Source organism: Oncorhynchus mykiss, chromosome 13 (assembly GCF_013265735.2).
Source record: "Oncorhynchus mykiss isolate Arlee chromosome 13, USDA_OmykA_1.1, whole genome shotgun sequence".
Classification (NCBI taxonomy): Eukaryota; Metazoa; Chordata; class Actinopteri; order Salmoniformes; family Salmonidae; genus Oncorhynchus; species Oncorhynchus mykiss.
Genome location: NC_048577.1, coordinates 1,572,649 through 1,591,586, shown reverse-complemented (window position 1 = coordinate 1,591,586; position 18,938 = coordinate 1,572,649). Strand labels below are relative to the sequence as shown.

The window sequence follows — 18,938 nt, the reverse complement described above, 5'->3', positions numbered from 1 at the left end:
AAGCTCTGTGTCTATTCATTAATTCACCACCGTGGAGAAAACTCAGGGGAGTTCTCATAGGCTGACAGCAAAAATAGCCTCCATTTACAGGTTGCTTATGAGTGCATTTCACACTACTTTTGGATTATAATTGTAATATAATGTGTTATTGTCACAAATCAACTGCTTCATACTTAAAAAAACACTTCAACTTCAACCAGTAAAATGCTCATTGGCTAGCTTTGCTACCAGCCTTTGTCAATGAGCGTTTAGCATTCAAGCTAACAGCTTTGCTACCAGCCTGTCAATGAGCGTTTAGCATTCAAGCTAACAGCTTTGCTACCAGCCTTTGTCAATGAGCGTTTAGCATTCAAGCTAACAACTTCTGCATCCAAAATAGGTATTTTGCAACTTTCACAACCAAATATGTGACCCGCCGTCTCTATTCAGTCTTATGTAGCAACCTTTTAACTGGTGTTTATTTCATACATTGGATAAAAGTACAGACTGAGCTTCTACATGGTATCATACACTGTGATTGGAGGAAAACATGAGGAAGTAATGACTCAGAGCTTCTACATGGTATCATACACTGTGATTGGAGGAAACATGAGGAAGTAATGACTCAGAGCTTCTACATGGTGTATCGTAAACTGTGATTGGAGGAAACATGAGGAAGTAATGACTCAGAGCTTCTACATGGTATCATACACTGTGATTGGAGGAAAACATGAGGAAGTAATGTAGATTAAAAAAATTACATTTAGAATCCCATTCAGGACAAAGGGGCATTCGAAAGGTTTCTGTGGTTTTCACACTTGCTCTACATTAATCATTGGGAAACATGTTATTTAGAAAAGGAATACTTTCACCAAATTGACAGTATTTATCTCACCAGGTTCCCCCATTAGGCAAACCATTAACAGTATTTATCTCACCAGGTTCCCCCATTAGGCAAACCATTAACAGTATTACATTGTCTATTGCTGTATATCTTCAGTGCTGCTCTTTGTTCACGCCCATTTATCATCTTTCACTCCCACTAGAGCCTTAGACCCGCCCATCTCTCAAAGAATTCACATTGGAACATGAGAATGTGGCCATGTGATAAAGCAGTGAGGCTTAAAAAAAACAAAGATGTCAACAATAAAATACTTTATTAACTTCAAGTAGATTACAATTACGAGTGTAGCGAAATGCTTGAACATGTGAATGTGGCCATGTGCAGTGAGGTAGTGCTTAAAAAAACAAAGAAAAGATCTCAACAATAAAGGCCTTTATATCACAAGTTGCGTTTCACTATATTGGATCGAAGGTTACTACGTATGTAACCACGGTTACGTTTCACTATATTGGATCGAAGGTTACTACGTATGTAACCACGGTTACGTTTCACTATATTGGATCGAAGGTTACTTCGTATGTAACCACGGTTACGTTTCACTATATTGGATCGAAGGTTACTACGTATGTAACCACGGTTACGTTTCACTATATTGGATCGAAGGTTACTACGTATGTAACCACGGTTACGTTTCACTATATTGGATCGAAGGTTACTACGTATGTAACCACGGTTACGTTTCACTATATTGAATCGAAGATTACTACGTATGTAACCACGGTTACGTTTGTCGTACTGGTGTTTTGTTAGCGTTACACTACGACCCGTGTGGTTTGTCGTACTGGTGTTTTGTTAGCGTTACACTACGACCCTGTGTGTGGTTTGTCGTGCTGGTGTTTTGTTAGCGGTACACTACGACCCTGTGTGTGGTTTGTCGTACTGGTGTTTTGTTAGCGTTACACTACGACCCTGCGTGTGGTTTGACGTACTGGTGTTTTGTTAGCGGTACACTACGACCCTGCGTGTGGTTTGTCGTACTGGTGTTTTGTTAGCGGTACACTACGACCCTGTGTGTGGTTTGTCGTACTGGTGTTTTGTTAGCGTTACACTACGACCCTGCGTGTGGTTTGACGTACTGGTGTTTTGTTAGCGGTACACTACGACCCTGCGTGTGGTTTGTCATACTGGTGTTTTGTTAGCGGTACACTACGACTCCGTGTGTATCCATTAGTATGGTGGCTCTTGCTGCCACAAACTGTATTTGACCTTTTACACAACTTGACGACTGTCTTGCCCTGTGGGTGTATGTAACCACGGTTACGTTCTGTGTGTTGTGAACATGTTGCTCCGGGTTCTGCTCGTAGCGTGGGTTCTCTGCTAATGACTAATTACTGAATGATGGTGGGTTCCCTCTCCTGCCCCATCGTCTTGTGCTGGGGGGGGGGTGCTCAGGGCGCCATAGGAGAGGCGGGCCCCGGCAAGACCCCTGACCCCAAGACCCCTGACAAACGGAGAGGGGACAAAGTCTCTCCTATTTCAGTGGTTGATAATACAGGGGGCGATCCAGGATTGGTCCATTTTAGTTTTAAACTAATACTATACTGTATATGAGTTTCTGTTAATAAAGAGGATAATGTGGGAAATTTCTAAATGACTGGAAACTAAAACCCATTTCATGCAGTTCCACATGTGAACTTACAGGGACAGAAGACTTTATACGCTGAATGATATGATCCCTTGTCCAGTCCAATCAGTGGTGAATGAAGTGGAAGACACAATTAGCATAATACAAAACCCCCACATAAAACAATTTGTCTAAGTGAAAACCTTCTCATGAAAACATCTGCTCAGTGTGTGGAAAGGGAGTGAAGTCAACTAACAATCAAATGGCAAACAATTCACACTATGAAGTTAGGAAACAATGAAGGTGCAAGAAGAAGTAGGTGGGAGAGAGAGGAGGCCTTCTGGAGAGAGATGAGGCCTTCTGGAGAGAGAGGAGGCCTTCTAGAGAGAGAGGAGGCCTTCTAGAGAGAGAGGAGGCCTTCTAGAGAGAGAGGAGGCCTTCTAGAGAGAGAGGAGGCCTTCTGGAGAGAGAGGAGGCCTTCTGGAGAGAGAGGAGGCCTTCTGGAGAGAGAGGAGGCCTTCTGGAGAGAGAGGAGGCCTTCTGGAGAGAGAGAAGGCCTTCTGGAGAGAGAGAAGGCCTTCTGGAGAAAGAGACATGCCTTAAGCATCTTATGCCAGGTGGACCACTAAACGACTGTCAAAATCCACCGCTGAGCATATTTTGTGCAGATAAAAATCAAACCTGTTTGAAAATATCAGGACGTCTGGGACTGCTCAAAGACGGGATCAGTAGCCCTCAGATTGTGTCTCTGACCAGCTCACATTAAACGAGTGTCGGTGACGGCCGCACACCCTGAGTAGGCAACGACACAGTGACTTTGTCCCAATCACAAAAACTTGTCAAAGACAGCTAGATCGGGGCCAAAATCATGTAGGGTACACGCCCCTTCTTGGACTGCGCCATCCCCACAGCCTCATCAATGGATTAGTCCACCGAGACAGGCGTGAATCAGACAAGGTGTCTCTTGTGCGATAAAACATGTATATAATTTGCGACTGCTTGACAAGAAAGATCTTGCTCGACCAACAGCCTGTCGACCAAAACAATCGACCAGCTGACTGAACGGGGTCAAACATTATATCATTATGACATCATAATAGCCATTGATTCTTGAAGAATATAACTTATAAAACACCTCAAATGTTTCAACTCTATTTCCCCATCAGAAACCAAAACATGAGCTCCTATAACGCCACTGTTGGTAAATTAACACTGTATAGCCTCAATCTGGTTAAAACTATCATTATGACATCATGGATGAATTCTAGAATATACTGTATAGCCTCGAAATCTGGTTAAAACTATCATTATGACATCATGGATGAATTCTAGAATATACTGTATATCCTCGAAATCTGGTTAAAACCATCATTATGGCATCATGGTTGAATTCTAGAATATACTGTATAGCCTCGGAATCTGGTTAAAACTATCATTATGACATCATGGATGAATTCTAGAATATACTCTATAGCCTAGAAATCTGGTTAAACTATAATTATGACATCATGGATGAATTCTAGAATATACTGTATAGCCTCGGAATCTGGTTAAAACTATCATTATGACCTCATGGACGGCCAGTCCTAAATAATTTATAGGTCCAAATATGGATGAAGCAACTGCCGATTTCCCCTTTAACACCACACATTAGTTCAACAACTGCAGAGTTTGTGCCTCTGTTTTTAAGACAGTACTTACTAGTGTAAATCGAGGAACGGTTTCTCAAAACCATCTTACGGCTAAGTTCATCATTTGAACCATTGGACGCCTTAAGATGCCTTTGGGAATCCGGGCCCAGATATCCAGTTTCCTTCTCTTCTTCCTCCTCCTTTTTCGACGTGACAGTCATCTCCTCCTCTTTCTCTTCATCCTCTTCTTTTACAGTAACATCCTCCTCCTCTTTCACTCTGAACGCGTCTTCCTCTTCTTTCACTGAAACGTCTTTCTCTTCTTCTTTCACTGTAACAGCCTCACCCTCTACTTGTTTTTGTATTGTAACAGCCTCCTCTTCCTCCTCCTCTTTGACGACAATGTTCAGCCCCAGATCTTCTTTCTCCGTCCAGCAGACCTCCTCTTCTGTAGCAGGAGGAGAGTAGTTTAGTGAACTCATGGTCGGGATGTTAGCTAGCTATGCTAATGCTAACTAGCCCGCTAGCTGACTAACAACAACACCGTAAATATGAAATTAAATGGGATAACGAACTAAACGACAGAAGTTGATTTAAAACACAGTGGCAAATATACACGAAAGCGTCTAAGTGGTCTAAGTGGCTTTAGTGGTTCGTCTATTTTGTCTAGCAAGCTACCAAGGTGTCTGACTAACTGTTGTTGCTGTTGAAAGAAGAGTTCCGTCCACTAAATTATACGTCACACTAACATCATCGCCTTAAATTCCACATCACCGTATGCTGACTGGAGTGGGAAAAATATCACAGTAAAATATTGTTATGACTATAACATTTGTTGTCACCTTCAATTATTGCACATTTTCTTATAAAAAAATATATTTTAACACTGTCTGCTCAGGCAAATTTGCCAAACTCCTAAACTTGGAACAGCCTTTTGTGAAAAACGTGAGCTGCTGTCTAATGATAAATATATGTTTCAGAGTGCATTTGAAATATTCAGCTTGCAATAAGAACTATATTGATTGTAAGATATAAAAAAACATGAACTTTCCTACTAAAAGAAGAAGGGAAGTAAAGACATGACCTTGTTATTTCTAGCAGCTTGAAGGCTGGAGGAAGAGAGAGGAGTGAGGGACAGGGACAGAGGGTATAAGGCTGGTGGGAGAGAGAGGAGCGAGGTACAGAGGGTATAAGGCTGGTGGGAGAGAGAGGAGCAAGGGACAAGGACAGAGGGTATAAGGCTGGTGGGAGAGAGAGGAGCGAGGGACAGAGGGTATAAGGCTGGTGGGAGAGAGAGGAGCAAGGGACAAGGACAGAGGGTATAAGGCTGGTGGGAGAGAGAGGAGCGAGGGACAGGGACAGAGGGTATAAGGCTGGTGGGAGAGAGAGGAGCGAGGGACAGGGACAGAGGGTATAAGGCTGGTGGGAGAGAGAGGAGCGAGGGACAGGGACAGACAGTATAATGGTGCACTTAGAAATATAACTTGAGGTTTGCTCACAGTGTTTGATGACTCACCAGGTTCAAGGTTTCTCTAGGCTGTGACTCACTCTGTCTCATTCCCAACCTATGCGACTGCAGACGGGAAGAGGCTGCTTCTAACTGTCAGATGGAAGCCACTCCTCACTAAAAGGCACATGAAAGCCTCACTTGGAGTTTGCCAAACGGCACCGAAAAGACTCTGATGAGTCATGATAACAAAAGATTCTCTGGGCTGATGAAACCAAGATTGAACTCTTTGCCCTGAATGCCAAGCGTCACATCTGGAGGAAACCTGGCACCATCCCTATGGTGAAGCATGGTGGTGGCATCATGCTGTGGGGATGTTTTTCAGCGCCAGGGACTGGGAGACTAGTCAGGATCGAGGGTAAGATGAACGGAGAAAAGTCCAGAGAGATCCTTGATGAAATCCTTTTCCAGAGCGCTCGGGACATCAGACTTGGGCAAATGTTCCCTTTTCATCAGAACAACGGCCCTAAGGACACAGCCAAGACAACACAGGAGTGGCATCGGGACAAGTCTCTGAATGTCCTTGAGTAGCCCAGCCAGAGCCCGGACTTGAACAGAAAATAGCTGTGCAGTGACACTCCCCATCCAACCTGACAGAGGTTGAGAGGATCTGCAGAGTAGAATGGGAGAAACTCCCCAAATACAGATGTGCCAAACTTGTAGTGTCATACCAAAGAAGACTCGAGGCTATAATCTCTGCCAAAGGTGCTTCAACAAAGTACTGAGTAAAGAGTCTGAATACTTATGTAAATGTCATATTTCATTTTTTATTTTTTTATATTTTTTATAAATGAGCCAAAAAAGATACAAAAAATCAGTGTTTGCTTTGTCATTATGGGGTATTGTGATGTCATAATGGTGTATTGTGATGTCATTATGGGGTATTGTGATGTCATTATGGTGTATTTTGTGTAGATTGATGAGGATTATTAATATATTTTTTATCCATTTTAGAATAATTAGTTGATTAATAAGAATAATAACATCATATTTATTTATTTATTTTTTATTTAACCTTTATTTAACCAGGTATGCTAGTTGAGAACAAGTTCTCATTTACAACTGCGACCTGGCCAAGATAAAGCATAGCAGTGTGAACAGACAATAACACAGAGTTACACATGGAGTAAACAATAAACAAGTCAATAACACAGTAGAAAAAAAGAAAAGAAAAGAAGAAAAAAATAATAATAATAATAATGTCATTATGGTGTATTGTGATGTCATTATGGTGTATTGTGATGTCATTATGGTGTATTGTGATGTCATTACGGGGTATTGTGATGTCATTACGGGGTATTTTGTGTAGATTGATGAGGATTATGAATATTTTTTAATCCATTTTAGAATAATTAGTTGATTAATAAGACCCATTTAGAATAATAACATAATAATATGTGAAAAAAGTATATTTATGTATATATATATATATATATATATATATATATATATTTATGATATTTCAAGGTCTGAATACTTTCCAAACGCACTGGACATAGCATAAATGCTCAGTCTCTAACTGTGCATCTCTGAGCTAAGGTTAACTCAATCATTTAATGCTAAGACATCAATGTTAGCTCCTTGTTCCTCAGCCTTAATAATAGTTGCATAATGGTAAACCTGGACACTTGCATCTTATAGTATTCTGAGTGGTGACGATAGACTCACAACCTTGGCTATACCCACTGGATTCTATTACGGGCCCTAAACCTAGACACTTGCATCTTATAGTATTCTGAGTGGTGACGATAGACTCACAACCTTGGCTACACCCACTGGATTCTATTACGGGCCCTATAGCGTTCACATGGTAATGGAGTCAGATTGATGATTGTAGTTTATTATTATTCAACATCATTATTACACTGCAAAATGGAGACCCCTCAAAAACTAATATGAGGATAGAAAAACTAAAGAATAACAATAAAAACTGAAAGACTAATGATCATTCTGAGGAAAATACATTAAAATAGTAAGAATAGGATGTAACATCCAACCAGAAATATAAACTTGTTTTACTACATTGTTTTATAAACATTTATACAAACTGTAAGTTGGTTGCAAACGTTACATGAATTGAAAATGTTATGAAATATTCAATATCAAAACCAAATATACACCCCTTTGTTAATATGTAGTGGCAATACTTCACTTAATGGTGAGGCATAGAATAATAAAACATGTATATTTTGTCAGGCTGAATGTTTGAAATATGAGGTGATTTGAGACATGCTTCTTCAGTAGTGGAATAAAGACAATTAGCAGAAGACAGTCAACCTACATTTTTGGAGTGATGCATTTAAATGTCCGATGCCCCAAAACTAAGAGAAATGCAACACTTATTTGTCATCACTCAAATCGATATCACTTGGAAATAAATTGCGCGAAGAGGGGGGAGGGGCGGGGTGGGGGGTGACGTCCTGTTAAAACTAACAGATCAAAAACCACATGGAATCTGTGAATAATATGTACATCACCAGTTAAACAACAATGAGTAGCAAACAGCTACATGTTGATGTGTTGCATTTTAATTCAAGTGGGTCACCAACGCGGTAAGTGTGAACGCAACACCTTTTGTTGTTAAATAGTCATCTTTCAATTCAGAACCTGGATTTTTCCCCTGATGAGGCTATCAGGCTATTTAATATCCATGTTACACTGAAATCAATAGAACATCATTCAAATACTCATTATTATATCATTGATATCATGTATGTCATATCTACATTATGACATCATTAGAATACTCCTACTACAATGTTAAAACATTCTACATTGTGACATCATTAGAATATTCCTACTACAATGTTAAAACATTCTACATTGTGACATCATTAAAATACTCCTACTATAATGTTAAAACATTCTACATTGTGACATCATTAGAATACTCCTACTACAATGTTAAAACATTCTATATTGTGACATCATTTCATCGATATCATGGAACAACTCCTTCATGTATGAATTTTCTGATGTTTAATCAGTGATCTTTTATCAGAGTATCTCTTGTCACATTGATCACAGCTATGAGATTTCTCTCCTGTGTGTGTTCTCTGGTGTCTTTTTAGAGAATCTGATCTGGAGAAACTCTTCCCGCAGTCAGAACAGTGGTAAGGCTTCTCCCCTGTATGCGTTCTCTGGTGTGATATCAGGTTGTTTGACTGAGTAAAACTCTTCCCACATTGGTCACAGCTATAACATTTCGCTCCTGTATGGATTCTCTCATGTATTTTAAGGGTTACTAAAGAGGTACATCTCTTCCCACAATCAGAGCAGCTGTGACATTTCTCTCTTGTGTGTGTTTTCCGGTGTGCTATCAGGTTGCTTGACTGAGTAAAAGTCTTCCCACATTGATCACAGCTATAAGGCTTCTCTCCGGTGTGTCTTCTCTGGTGTGATTTTAAATGTCCTGACCAAAAAAATCTCCTCCCACAGTCAGAGCAGCAATAACGTTTCTCTCCTGTATGGATTCTCTGGTGTACTTTTAGTGTATCTGTTCTTGAGAAACTCTTCCCGCAGTCAGAGCAGTGGTAAGGCTTCTCACCTGTGTGTGTTCTCTGGTGTGATATCAGGTTGTTTGACTGAGTAAAACTCTTCCCACATTGGTCACAGCTATAAGGTTTCTCTCCCGTGTGTATTCTCTGGTGTGATTTTAAATGTCCTGACCAAAAAAACCTCTTCCCGCAGTCAGAGCAGCTATAAGGTTTCTCTCCTGTATGGATTCTTTGATGTATTTTAAGTGTTACTAAAGAGGTGCACCTCTTCCCACAATCAGAGCAGCTGTGACATTTCTCCCCAGTGTGTATTCTCAGGTGTAATACCAGTGTTTTTAAGTGAGCAAACCTCTTTCCACATTGATTACAGCGATATGTTCTCTCTCCTGTGTGAATTCTCTGGTGTACTTTTAGTGAATATGATCTTGAGTAACTCTTTCTAAAGTCAGAGCAGTGGTGATGTTTCTTCCCTGTGGGTCTCTGCTGGTGTTTCTTGAGGTGTTCTGATGTGGAGAGACTCTTCTCTGCCTCGTCAGCTTCATGATGTTGTTGAGGCTCCCCGGAGGATCCACAAGAGTCACGTCTCTCTCCTGTATGAACAACAAAGTCAGACAGATGGTTAAAGAAAGGCCCACAACAGCAGAAGTCTTTTAGCTAAAAGATGACGCCCATGTCGTCTGTAATGAATGTTTAAATGCTTTTAGAAACTTACTTGATAATTATCTTAAAAAGAAGAAGTCAAGTGAGCAACAACATACATGTTTTGTATAGTGGATGATTCATAAATACATAAATGATTGAAGTTATTTATTTACCAAGAGAATGTATCTGTATTTGTAATTGTAAGCCTATGAGAGCCTCAAAAGTGTTTTTATTTAGAAGTAGTAACCTGGTAAATCTAGACTGTTGAATGGTCCCAGATGGTGAACAGTTTATTTAGAAGTAATAACCTGGTAAATCTAGACTGTTGAATGGTCCCAGATGGTGAACAGTTTATTTAGAAGTAATAACCTGGTAAATCTAGACTGTTGAATGGTCCCAGATGGTGAACAGTTTATTTAGCAGTAATAACCTGGTAACCGGTGACCGTTGTACTTGTTTATGACGTGACTCTGAGTCATCAGGTTGCCATGGGCTACATGGGGTGTTTTGGTCTCTCCTATTTCAGTGGCTGATAATACAGGGGGCGATCCAGGATTGGTCCATTTTAGTTTTAAACTAATACTATACTGTATATGAGTTTCTGTTAATAAAGAGGATAATGTGGGACATTTCTAAATGACTGGAAACTAAAACCCATTTCATGCAGTTCCACATGTGAACTTACAGGGACAGAAGACTTTATACACTGAATGAACAAAACATTAAGAACACCTGCTCCTTCCATGACAGACTAACCAGGTGAATCCAGGTTAAAGACATGATCCTTATCGATGTCACTCGTTAAAACCACTCCAATCAGTGTAGATGAGGGGGGAGACAGGTTAAAGACATGATCCTTATTGATGTTATTTGTTAAATCCACTCCAATCAGTGTAGATGAGGGGGAGACAGGTTAACCCCCTAGAGTTGATGTCTGCACCCCCCCTGAAAACGAATTAGCATAATACACCCCCCCCCCCAAGAGGAAGGTTCCCCCACCGAAAATTTTAACTCTAACCCGGAAGCTTATAAGAAAACCTGCTATGCCCTCAGATGAACCATCAAAACAGACAAAGTGCCAATACAGTACTAAGATTGAATCGTACTGCACCGTGGCAGGGCCTGCAAACTATTACAGACTATAAAGGGAAACACAGCTGCGAGCTGCCCAGTGACATGGGCCTACCAGATGACCTACATCACTTTTATGCTCGCTTCGAGGCAAGAAACACTGAGACATACATGAGAGCATCAGCTGTTCCGGACGACTGTGTCTTCACGCTCTCCGCAGCCGATGTGAGTAAGACCTTTAAACAGGTCGACATTCACAAAGCCGTTGGGCTAGACGGATTACCAGGATGTGTGCTCTGGGCATGTGCTGATCAACTGGCAAGTGTCTTCACTGACATTTTCAATTTCCCTGTCTGAGTCTGTAATACCAACATGTTTCAAGCAGACCTCCACAGTCCCTGTGCCCAAGAACACAAAGGCAACCTGCTTAAATGACTACAGACCCGTAGCACTCAAGTCCGTAGCCATGAAGTGCTTTGAAAGGCTGGTAATGGCTCACATCAACACCATTATCCCAGAAACCCTAGACCCACTCCAATTTGCATACCGCCCAAACAGATCCACAGATGATGCAATCTCTATTGCACTCCACACTGCCCTTTCCCACCTGGACAAAAGGAACACCTATGTGAGAATGCTATTCATTGACTACAGCTCAGCGTTCAACACCATTGTGCCCTTAAAGCTCATCACTAAGCTTAGGATCCTGGGACTAAACACCTCCCTCTGCAACTGGATCCTGGACTTCCTGACGGGCCGCCCCCAGGTGGTGAGGGTAGGTAGCAACACATCTGCCACGTTGATCCTCAACACTGGAGTCCCTCAGGGGTGCGTACTCAGTCCTCTCCTGTACTCCCTACTCACCCAATACTGCATGGCCAGGCACGACTCTAACACAATCATTAAGTTTGTGCCAGAATAACAACCTATCCCTCAACGTAATCAAGACAAGGGAGATTGTGGACTACAGGAAAAGGAATACCGAGGACGCCCCCATTCTCATCGACGGGGCAGGTTGAGAGCTTCAAGTTCCTTGGTGTCCACATCACCAACAAACTAGAATGGTCAAAACACATCAAGACAACAAATCCTAATCCCCCTCAGGAGACTGATAATATTTGGCATGGGTCCCCAGATCCTCAAAAGGTTCTACAGCTGCACCATCGAGAGCATCCTGGCTGGTTGCATCACTGCCTGGTACGGCAACTGCTCGGCCTCCGACTGCAAGGCACTGCAGAGGGTAGTGCGTACGGCCCAGTACATCACTGGGGCTAAGCTGCCTGCCATCCACGACCTCTACACCAGGCGGTTTCAGAGGAAGACCCTAAAAACGGTCAAAGACCCCAGCCACCCCAGTCATAGACTGTTCTCTCTACCACCGCATGGTAAGCGGTATTGGAGCGCCAAGTCTAGGACCAAGAGGCTTCTCAACAGATTTTACCCCCAAGCCATAAGACTCCTGAACAGGTAATCAAATGGCTACCCGGACTATTTGCATTGTGACCCACCACCCCCTCCCCCAACCCCTCTTTTACGGCGCTGCTACTCTCTGTTTATCGTCTATGCATAGTCACTTTAACTATACATTCATGTACATATTACCTCAATTAGCACGACTAGCCGGTGCCCCCGCACATTGACTCTGTACCAGTACCACCCTCGCTACTGTTATTTTCACTGTCATTTAACTGTTTTTTAAATTGATTTCTTTACTTGTCTATTTTTTTTTACTTAAGAATTGGTAAATATTTCTTCTTGAACTGCACTGTTGGTTAGAGCCTGTAAGTAAGCATTTCACTGTAAGTTGAACATGACAAATAAACTTTGATTTGATTTACAACCTCTCTAAAACAATGACGTGATGATGTAATTACACAATGATGTGATGATAATGATGTGATGATGTAATTACACAATAACGTGATGATGTAATTACACAATGACGTGATGATGTAATTACACAATGACGTGATGATGTAATTACACAAAGACGTGATGATGTAATTACACAATGACGTGATGATGTAATTACACAATGACGTGATGATGTAATTACACAATGACGTGATGATGTAATTACACAATGATGTGATTATGTAATTAGATTGTTAACGGAGCTAGAACAAGCTGTGTCTGAAAGCAGAAGCATAAACCTTTTCAGTCAGATATTCACCCTCACACTACAGAGTTGACATATCCACCAAACACTTTGAATTGAATAACATTGTAGATTATGTTGCTCGTGAACATCAAAGCTGTATCGATTTCACACTGGCTTTGGTTAAAAGGCAAATACAAACACATACTAGTAGTCATCTCTCCTACTAGGGGGGTCTACACAATGTTATCATCTCCATGGCTTCTTCTCTGGTGAGCTCTCATTGGCTATTTCTGATCACCGTTCTCAAAACATGTCATTGCACATCTCACCACTAAAAATACATTGTAGATTATGTTCCGTTAAAATCAAACATGTTTTAAAATATCGGGACGTCTGGGACTGCTCAAAGACGTGATCAGTAGCCCTCAGATTGTGTCTCTGACCAGCTCACATTAAACGAGTGTTGGTGACGGCCGCACACCCTGAGTAGGCAACAACATGGGGATTTGGTCTCCGATCACAAAAACTTGTCAAAGACAGCTAAATCGGGGCCAAAATCATGTAGGGTACACGCCCCTTCTTGGACTGTGCCATCCCCACAGCCTCCGCAATGGATTAGTCCACTGAAACGGCGCAGGACATGTGTCTTGTGCCATAAAAAACATGTATAATTTGCTCGACTAAAAAGATGTTGGTCGACCAACAGCCTATCGACCAGTCGACTAAATGGGGTCAGACATTATATCATTATGACATCATAATAGCCATTGATTCCTGAAGAATAGAACTTATAAATGCCTCAAATGATTCAACTGTATTTCCCCATCAGAAACCAAAACATGAGCTCGTTAAACACCATTGTTCATAAACAAACACTGTATAGCCTCAAAATCTGGTTAAAACTATAATTTTGACCTTATGGATGTCCAGTCCTTGTATTCATAATGTAGTGAATTCAGAGCGAGGCCCTGAGCTGAACTCAAACCTGGGTCCAACGACTGTCAACACCTTATATCTGTTACGCCAAGATGTCTGAACTTCTTGATGAGGTCACTAGGTTTTGGGTTAAGGTTCCTACAATAGCTTTTTCTATGAATTTGAGAGTGGTTACATTGCTCCATCCTTCAGCTGTTTACCAAGCCAAATCTCTGGGCAGGCATTTTGTTGCTGTTTAAATCCTAGTTTGCCCCATTTTAAAAAGCCACACATCAATCAACCAATATGCCGTTTACACAATAACAAATCTGTCATTCCACCACTGTTTTGGTAATAAGATGAGGAATGGGGCTGGAAAAATGTAACTACTCTCAAATGCAAAGACAGACCTTTGGGTGCAAGTGTAACGGATGTGAAACGGCTAGCTTAGTTAGCGGTGCGCGCTAAATAGCGTTTCAATTGGTGACGTCACTTGCTCTGAGACCTTGAAGTAGTAGTTCCCCTTGCTCTGCAAGGGCCGCGGCTTTTGTGGAACGATAGGTAACGATGCTTCGTGGGTGACTGTTGTTGATGTGTGCAAAGGGTCCCTGGTTCACGCCCGGGTATGGGCGAGGGGACAGTCTAAAGTTATACTGTTACACAAAGACTGACCATCCATGATATCAACATTTTGTTATAACCATGTTGAGGCTATACACTGTTGGTTTACATTGTTTCTAAACATTGGAGTAAAAAAATAAGCTTATTTGGGGTTCTGATGGGGTACAACAGTTGAACTAAGCTCATGTGTTATATTCTTCAAGAATCAATGGCTATAAATAAATCATTTAAAAGTCCAAACTGCAGATTTCCCCTTTAACACCAAACATCAGTTCAACAACTGCAGAGTTTGTGCCTCTGTTTTTAAGACGGTACTTACTAGTGTTAATCAGGGAACGGTTTTTCAAAACCATCTTATGGCTAACTTCATCGTTAGAACCATTGGATGCCTTAAGATGCGTTTGGGAAACCGGGCCCAGATATCCAGTTTCCTCCTCCTTTTTCGATGTGACAGTCATCTCCCCCTCCTCCTCTTTCACTCCAAAAACTGCATCCTCCTCTTTCTCTTCCTCCTCTTCTTTTACTGTAACATCCTCCTCCTCTTTCACTCTGAACGCGTCTTCCTCTTCTTTCACTGAAACGCCTTTCTCTTCTTGTTTCACGGTAAAAGCCTCACCCTCTACTTGTTTTTGTATTGTAACATCCTCCTCTTCCTTCTCCTCTTTCACGACAATGTTCAGCCCCAGACCTTCTTTCTCCGTCCAGCAGACCTCCTCTTCTTTGTCAGGAGGAGAGTAGCTTAGTGAACTCATGGTCGCGGATGATAGCTAGGCTAATGCTAACTTAACCAGCCAGCTAGCTGACTAATAACAACACCGTAAATATGAAATTAAATGGGATAACTAACTAGACGACAGTAATAATATAATATAAAATAAAATACACTGGCTCTACGAACCCGTCTAAAGATCTTTATTGGTGCGTCTCTGTTGTCTAGCAAACTACGGAGGTGTCTGACTAACTGTTGCTGCTGTTGAAAGAAGAGTTCCGTCCACTAAATTATACGTCACACCAGCAGCATCGCCTTAAAGTCGCAGACCGTCATCTGCTGACGAGTGGGCAAGATATCACAGTACAACATTGTCATGTCTATAACTTTTGTCGTCACCTTAAATTCTTGCACATTTTCGCATGAAAAGTATATTTTAACACGCTGTCTGTCTGCTCAGGCAAATTTGCCAAACTCCTAAACTTGGAACCAATCAGAAGTCCAGTACAGACCTCTTGTGATCGAGGCAGCCAATGACCTGCTTTTATCTAGGATGTAACAACAGCCTCGAAACACAAATGGACATTTACAGTAGCTGGCTAGGCTATTCAAACTGTAACATTGGCTAGCTTTACAAACTATCAAGATAATTATTATTGCAGCTGAATATTTTCAGTGCACTCTAACAAAAATATATGTATCTTATTTCAGTATTTGGAGGCTAGATATATCTGTTTCTCTTCATCAGACAGCAGCTCACATTTTCACAAGAGGCTGAAGTTATATTTTACTCAACTGGCTGAAGTTACATTTTACTCAACTGCGTTACCCACTCCAGTCAGCAGGTGGCGATGTGCGACTTTAAAGCGATGCTGCTGGTGTGACGTATAATCTAGTGGACGGAACGCTTCTTTTCAACAGCAGCAACAGTTAGTCAGACTCCTCGGTAGCTTGCTAGACAAAATAGACGAACCAATAAAGCTCTTTAGACGGGTTAGTGTATATTAGCCACTGTGTTTTAAACCCGCTTCTGTCGTCTAGTTAGTTATCCGATTTAATTTCATATTTATGCTGTTGTTATTATTCATTTGGTTAAGTTAGCATTAGCCTAGCTTGCTAACATCCCCGACCATGAGTTCACTAAACTACTCGCCTCCTGAGCAGTTGCAAATTATATACATTTTTTTTATATATATTTTAAGTGGACAAATCCATTGCTGATGCTGTGGGGATGGCACAGTACAGGAAGGGGCCTGTACACTACATGATTTTGGCCCCGATTTAGCTGTCTTTGACAAGTTTTTGTGATTGGGACAAAGTCACTGTGTCGTTGCCTACTCGGGGTGTGCGGCCGTCACCGACACTCATTTAATGTGAGCTGGTCAGAGACACAATCTGAGGGCTACTGATCACGTCTTTGAGCAGTCCCAGACGTCCTGATATTTTCAAACAGGTTTGAGAGCTGTCATCCTCCATGTAGCTGTCATCCTCAATGTAGCTGTCATCCTCCATGAAGCTGTCATCCTCCATGTAGCTGTCATCCTGCATGTAGCTGTCATCCTGCATGTAGCTGTCATCCTGCATGTAGCTGTCAACCTCCATGTAGCTGTCATCCTCCATGTAGCTGTCATCCTTTATGTAGCTGTCATCCTCCATGGAGTTGTCATCCTGCATGTAGCTGTCATCCTCCATGTAGCTGTCATCCTTTATGTAGTTGTCATCCTCCATGTAGCTGTCATCCTGCATGTAGCTGTCATCCATGTATGTAGCTGTCATCCATGTATGTAGCTGTCATCCTCCATGTAGCTGTCATCCTCCATGCAGCTGTCATCCTCCATGTAGCTTTCATCCTCCATGTAGCTGTCATCCTGTATGTAGCTGTCATCCTGCATGTAGCTGTCATCCTCCTTGTAGCTGTCATCCTGCATGTAGCTGTCATCCTGCATGTAGCTGTCATCCTCCATGTAGATTTCAACCTCCATGTAGCTGTCATCCTGTATGTAGCTGTCATCCTGCGTGTAGCTGTCATCCTGCATGTAGGTGTCATCCTCCACGTAGCTGTCATCCATGTATGTAGCTGTCATCCTCCATGTAGCTGTCATCCATGTATGTAGCTGTGATCCTCCATGTAGCTGTCATCCTCCATGTAGCTGTCATCCTCCATGTAGCTGTCATCCATGTATGTAGCTGTCATCCTCCATGTAGCTGTCATCCATGTATGTAGCTGTGATCCTCCATGTAGCTGTCATCCTCCATGTAGCTGTCATCCTGCATGTAGCTGTCATCCTGCATGTAGCTGTCATCCTGCGTGTAGCTGTCATCCTGCATGTAGGTGTCATCCTCCATGTAGCTGTCATCCTTTATGTAGCTGTCATCCATGTATGTAGCTGTCATCCTCCATGTAGCTTTCATCCATGTATGTAGCTATTATCCTGCATGTAGCTGTCATCCTGCATGTAGCTGTCATCCATGTGTGTAGCTGTCATCCATGTATGTAGCTGTCATCCTGCATGTAGCTGTCATCCTCCATGTAGCTGTCATCCTCTATGTAGCTGTCATCCTGCATGTAGCTGTCATCCTGCATGTAGCTGTCATCCTGCGTGTAGCTGTCATCCTGCATGTAGGTGTCATCCTCCATGTAGCTGTCATCCATGTATGTAGCTGTCATCCTCCATGTAGCTTTCATCCATGTATGTAGCTATTATCCTGCATGTAGCTGTCATCCTGCATGTAGCTGTCACCCATGTGTGTAGCTGTCATCCATGTATGTAGCTGTCATCCTGCATGTAGCTGTCATCCTGCATGTAGCTGTCATCTTGCATGTAGCTGTCATCCTCCATATAGCTGTCATCCTCCATGTAGCTGTCATCCTGCATGTAGCTGTCATCCATGTATGTAGCTGTCATCCTCCATGTAGCTGTCATCCTCCATATAGCTTTCATCCTCCATATAGCTGTCATCCTCCATGTAGCTGTCATCCTGCATGTAGCTGTCATCCTGCATGTAGCTGTCATCCTGCATGCAGCTGTCATCCTGCATGTAGCTGTCATCCTTCATGTAGCTGTCATCCTCCATGTAGCTGTCATCCTGTATGTAGCTGTCATCCAGTATGTAGCTGTCATCCTGTATGTAGCTGTCATCCTTTATATAGCTGTCATCCTGCATGTAGCTGTCATCCTCCATGTAGCTTTCATCCAGTATGTAGCTGTCATCCATGTATGTAGCTGTCATCCTGCATGCAGCTGTCATCCTGCATGTAGCTGTCATCCTCCATGTAGCTGTCATCCTCCATGTAGATTTCAACCTCCATGTAGCTGTCATCCTGTATGTAGCTGTCATCCTGCGTGTAGCTGTCATCCTGCATGTAGGTGTCATCCAGTATGTAGCTGTCATCCATGTATGTAACTGTCATCCATGTATGTAGCTGTCATCCTGTATGTAGCTGTCATCCTGTATGTAGCTGTCATCCTTTATATAGCTGTCATCCTCCATGTAGCTGTCATCCTCCATGTAGCTGTCATCCAGTATGTAGCTGTCATCCATGTATGTAGCTGTCATCCTGCATGCAGCTGTCATCCTGCATGTAGCTGTCATCCTCCATGTAGCTGTCATCCTGTATGTAGCTGTCATCCTGTATGTAGCTGTCATCCAGTATGTAGCTGTCATGCTGTATGTAGCTGTCATCCTCCATGTAGCTGTCATCCTCCATGTAGCTGTCATCCTGTATGTAGCTGTCATCCTCCATGTAGCTGTCATCCTGCATGTAGCTGTCATCCATGTATGTAGCTGTCATCCTG

At 42.2% G+C, this 18,938-nt stretch overlaps 2 protein-coding genes across 2 annotated transcripts in view; both read right to left on the bottom strand.

Annotated features, from left to right (window-relative positions):
• Positions 1 to 4,795, bottom strand: part of LOC110506155 (zinc finger protein 271-like) — a 30,218-nt gene extending 25,423 nt beyond the window's left edge. Inside the window, exon 1 of the mRNA XM_036942544.1 lies at positions 4,149 to 4,795. Coding sequence (XP_036798439.1) covers positions 4,149 to 4,560 — 412 coding nt within the window. The 5' untranslated portion in view covers positions 4,561 to 4,795. The remainder of the gene's footprint in view (positions 1 to 4,148) is intronic.
• A 3,204-nt stretch (positions 4,796 to 7,999) lies between these two features.
• On the bottom strand, positions 8,000 to 15,184 carry LOC118938504 (zinc finger protein 501-like). Its single transcript, XM_036942543.1, has 2 exons — positions 14,752 to 15,184; positions 8,000 to 9,672 (listed from the first exon to the last, which is right to left on the bottom strand). The coding sequence occupies exons 1-2, from the start codon at positions 15,182 to 15,184 to the stop codon at positions 8,543 to 8,545; spliced, it is 1,563 nt and encodes a 520-aa protein (XP_036798438.1). The 3' UTR covers positions 8,000 to 8,542.
• Positions 15,185 to 18,938: the final 3,754 nt, after the last annotated feature.

What these genes read in the sequence shown, in the direction of transcription:
- LOC118938504 (XM_036942543.1), bottom strand. Translation starts at nt 15,184, where the DNA reads ATGAGTTCACTAAGCTACTCTCCTCCTGACAAAGAAGAGGAGGTCTGC. An exon ending in CCGTTCCCTGATTAACACTA is followed by an intron (nt 9,673 to 14,751) that starts GTAAGTACCGTC and finishes TTGTTCATACAG; the next exon opens with GAGAGAGACGTGACTCTTGT.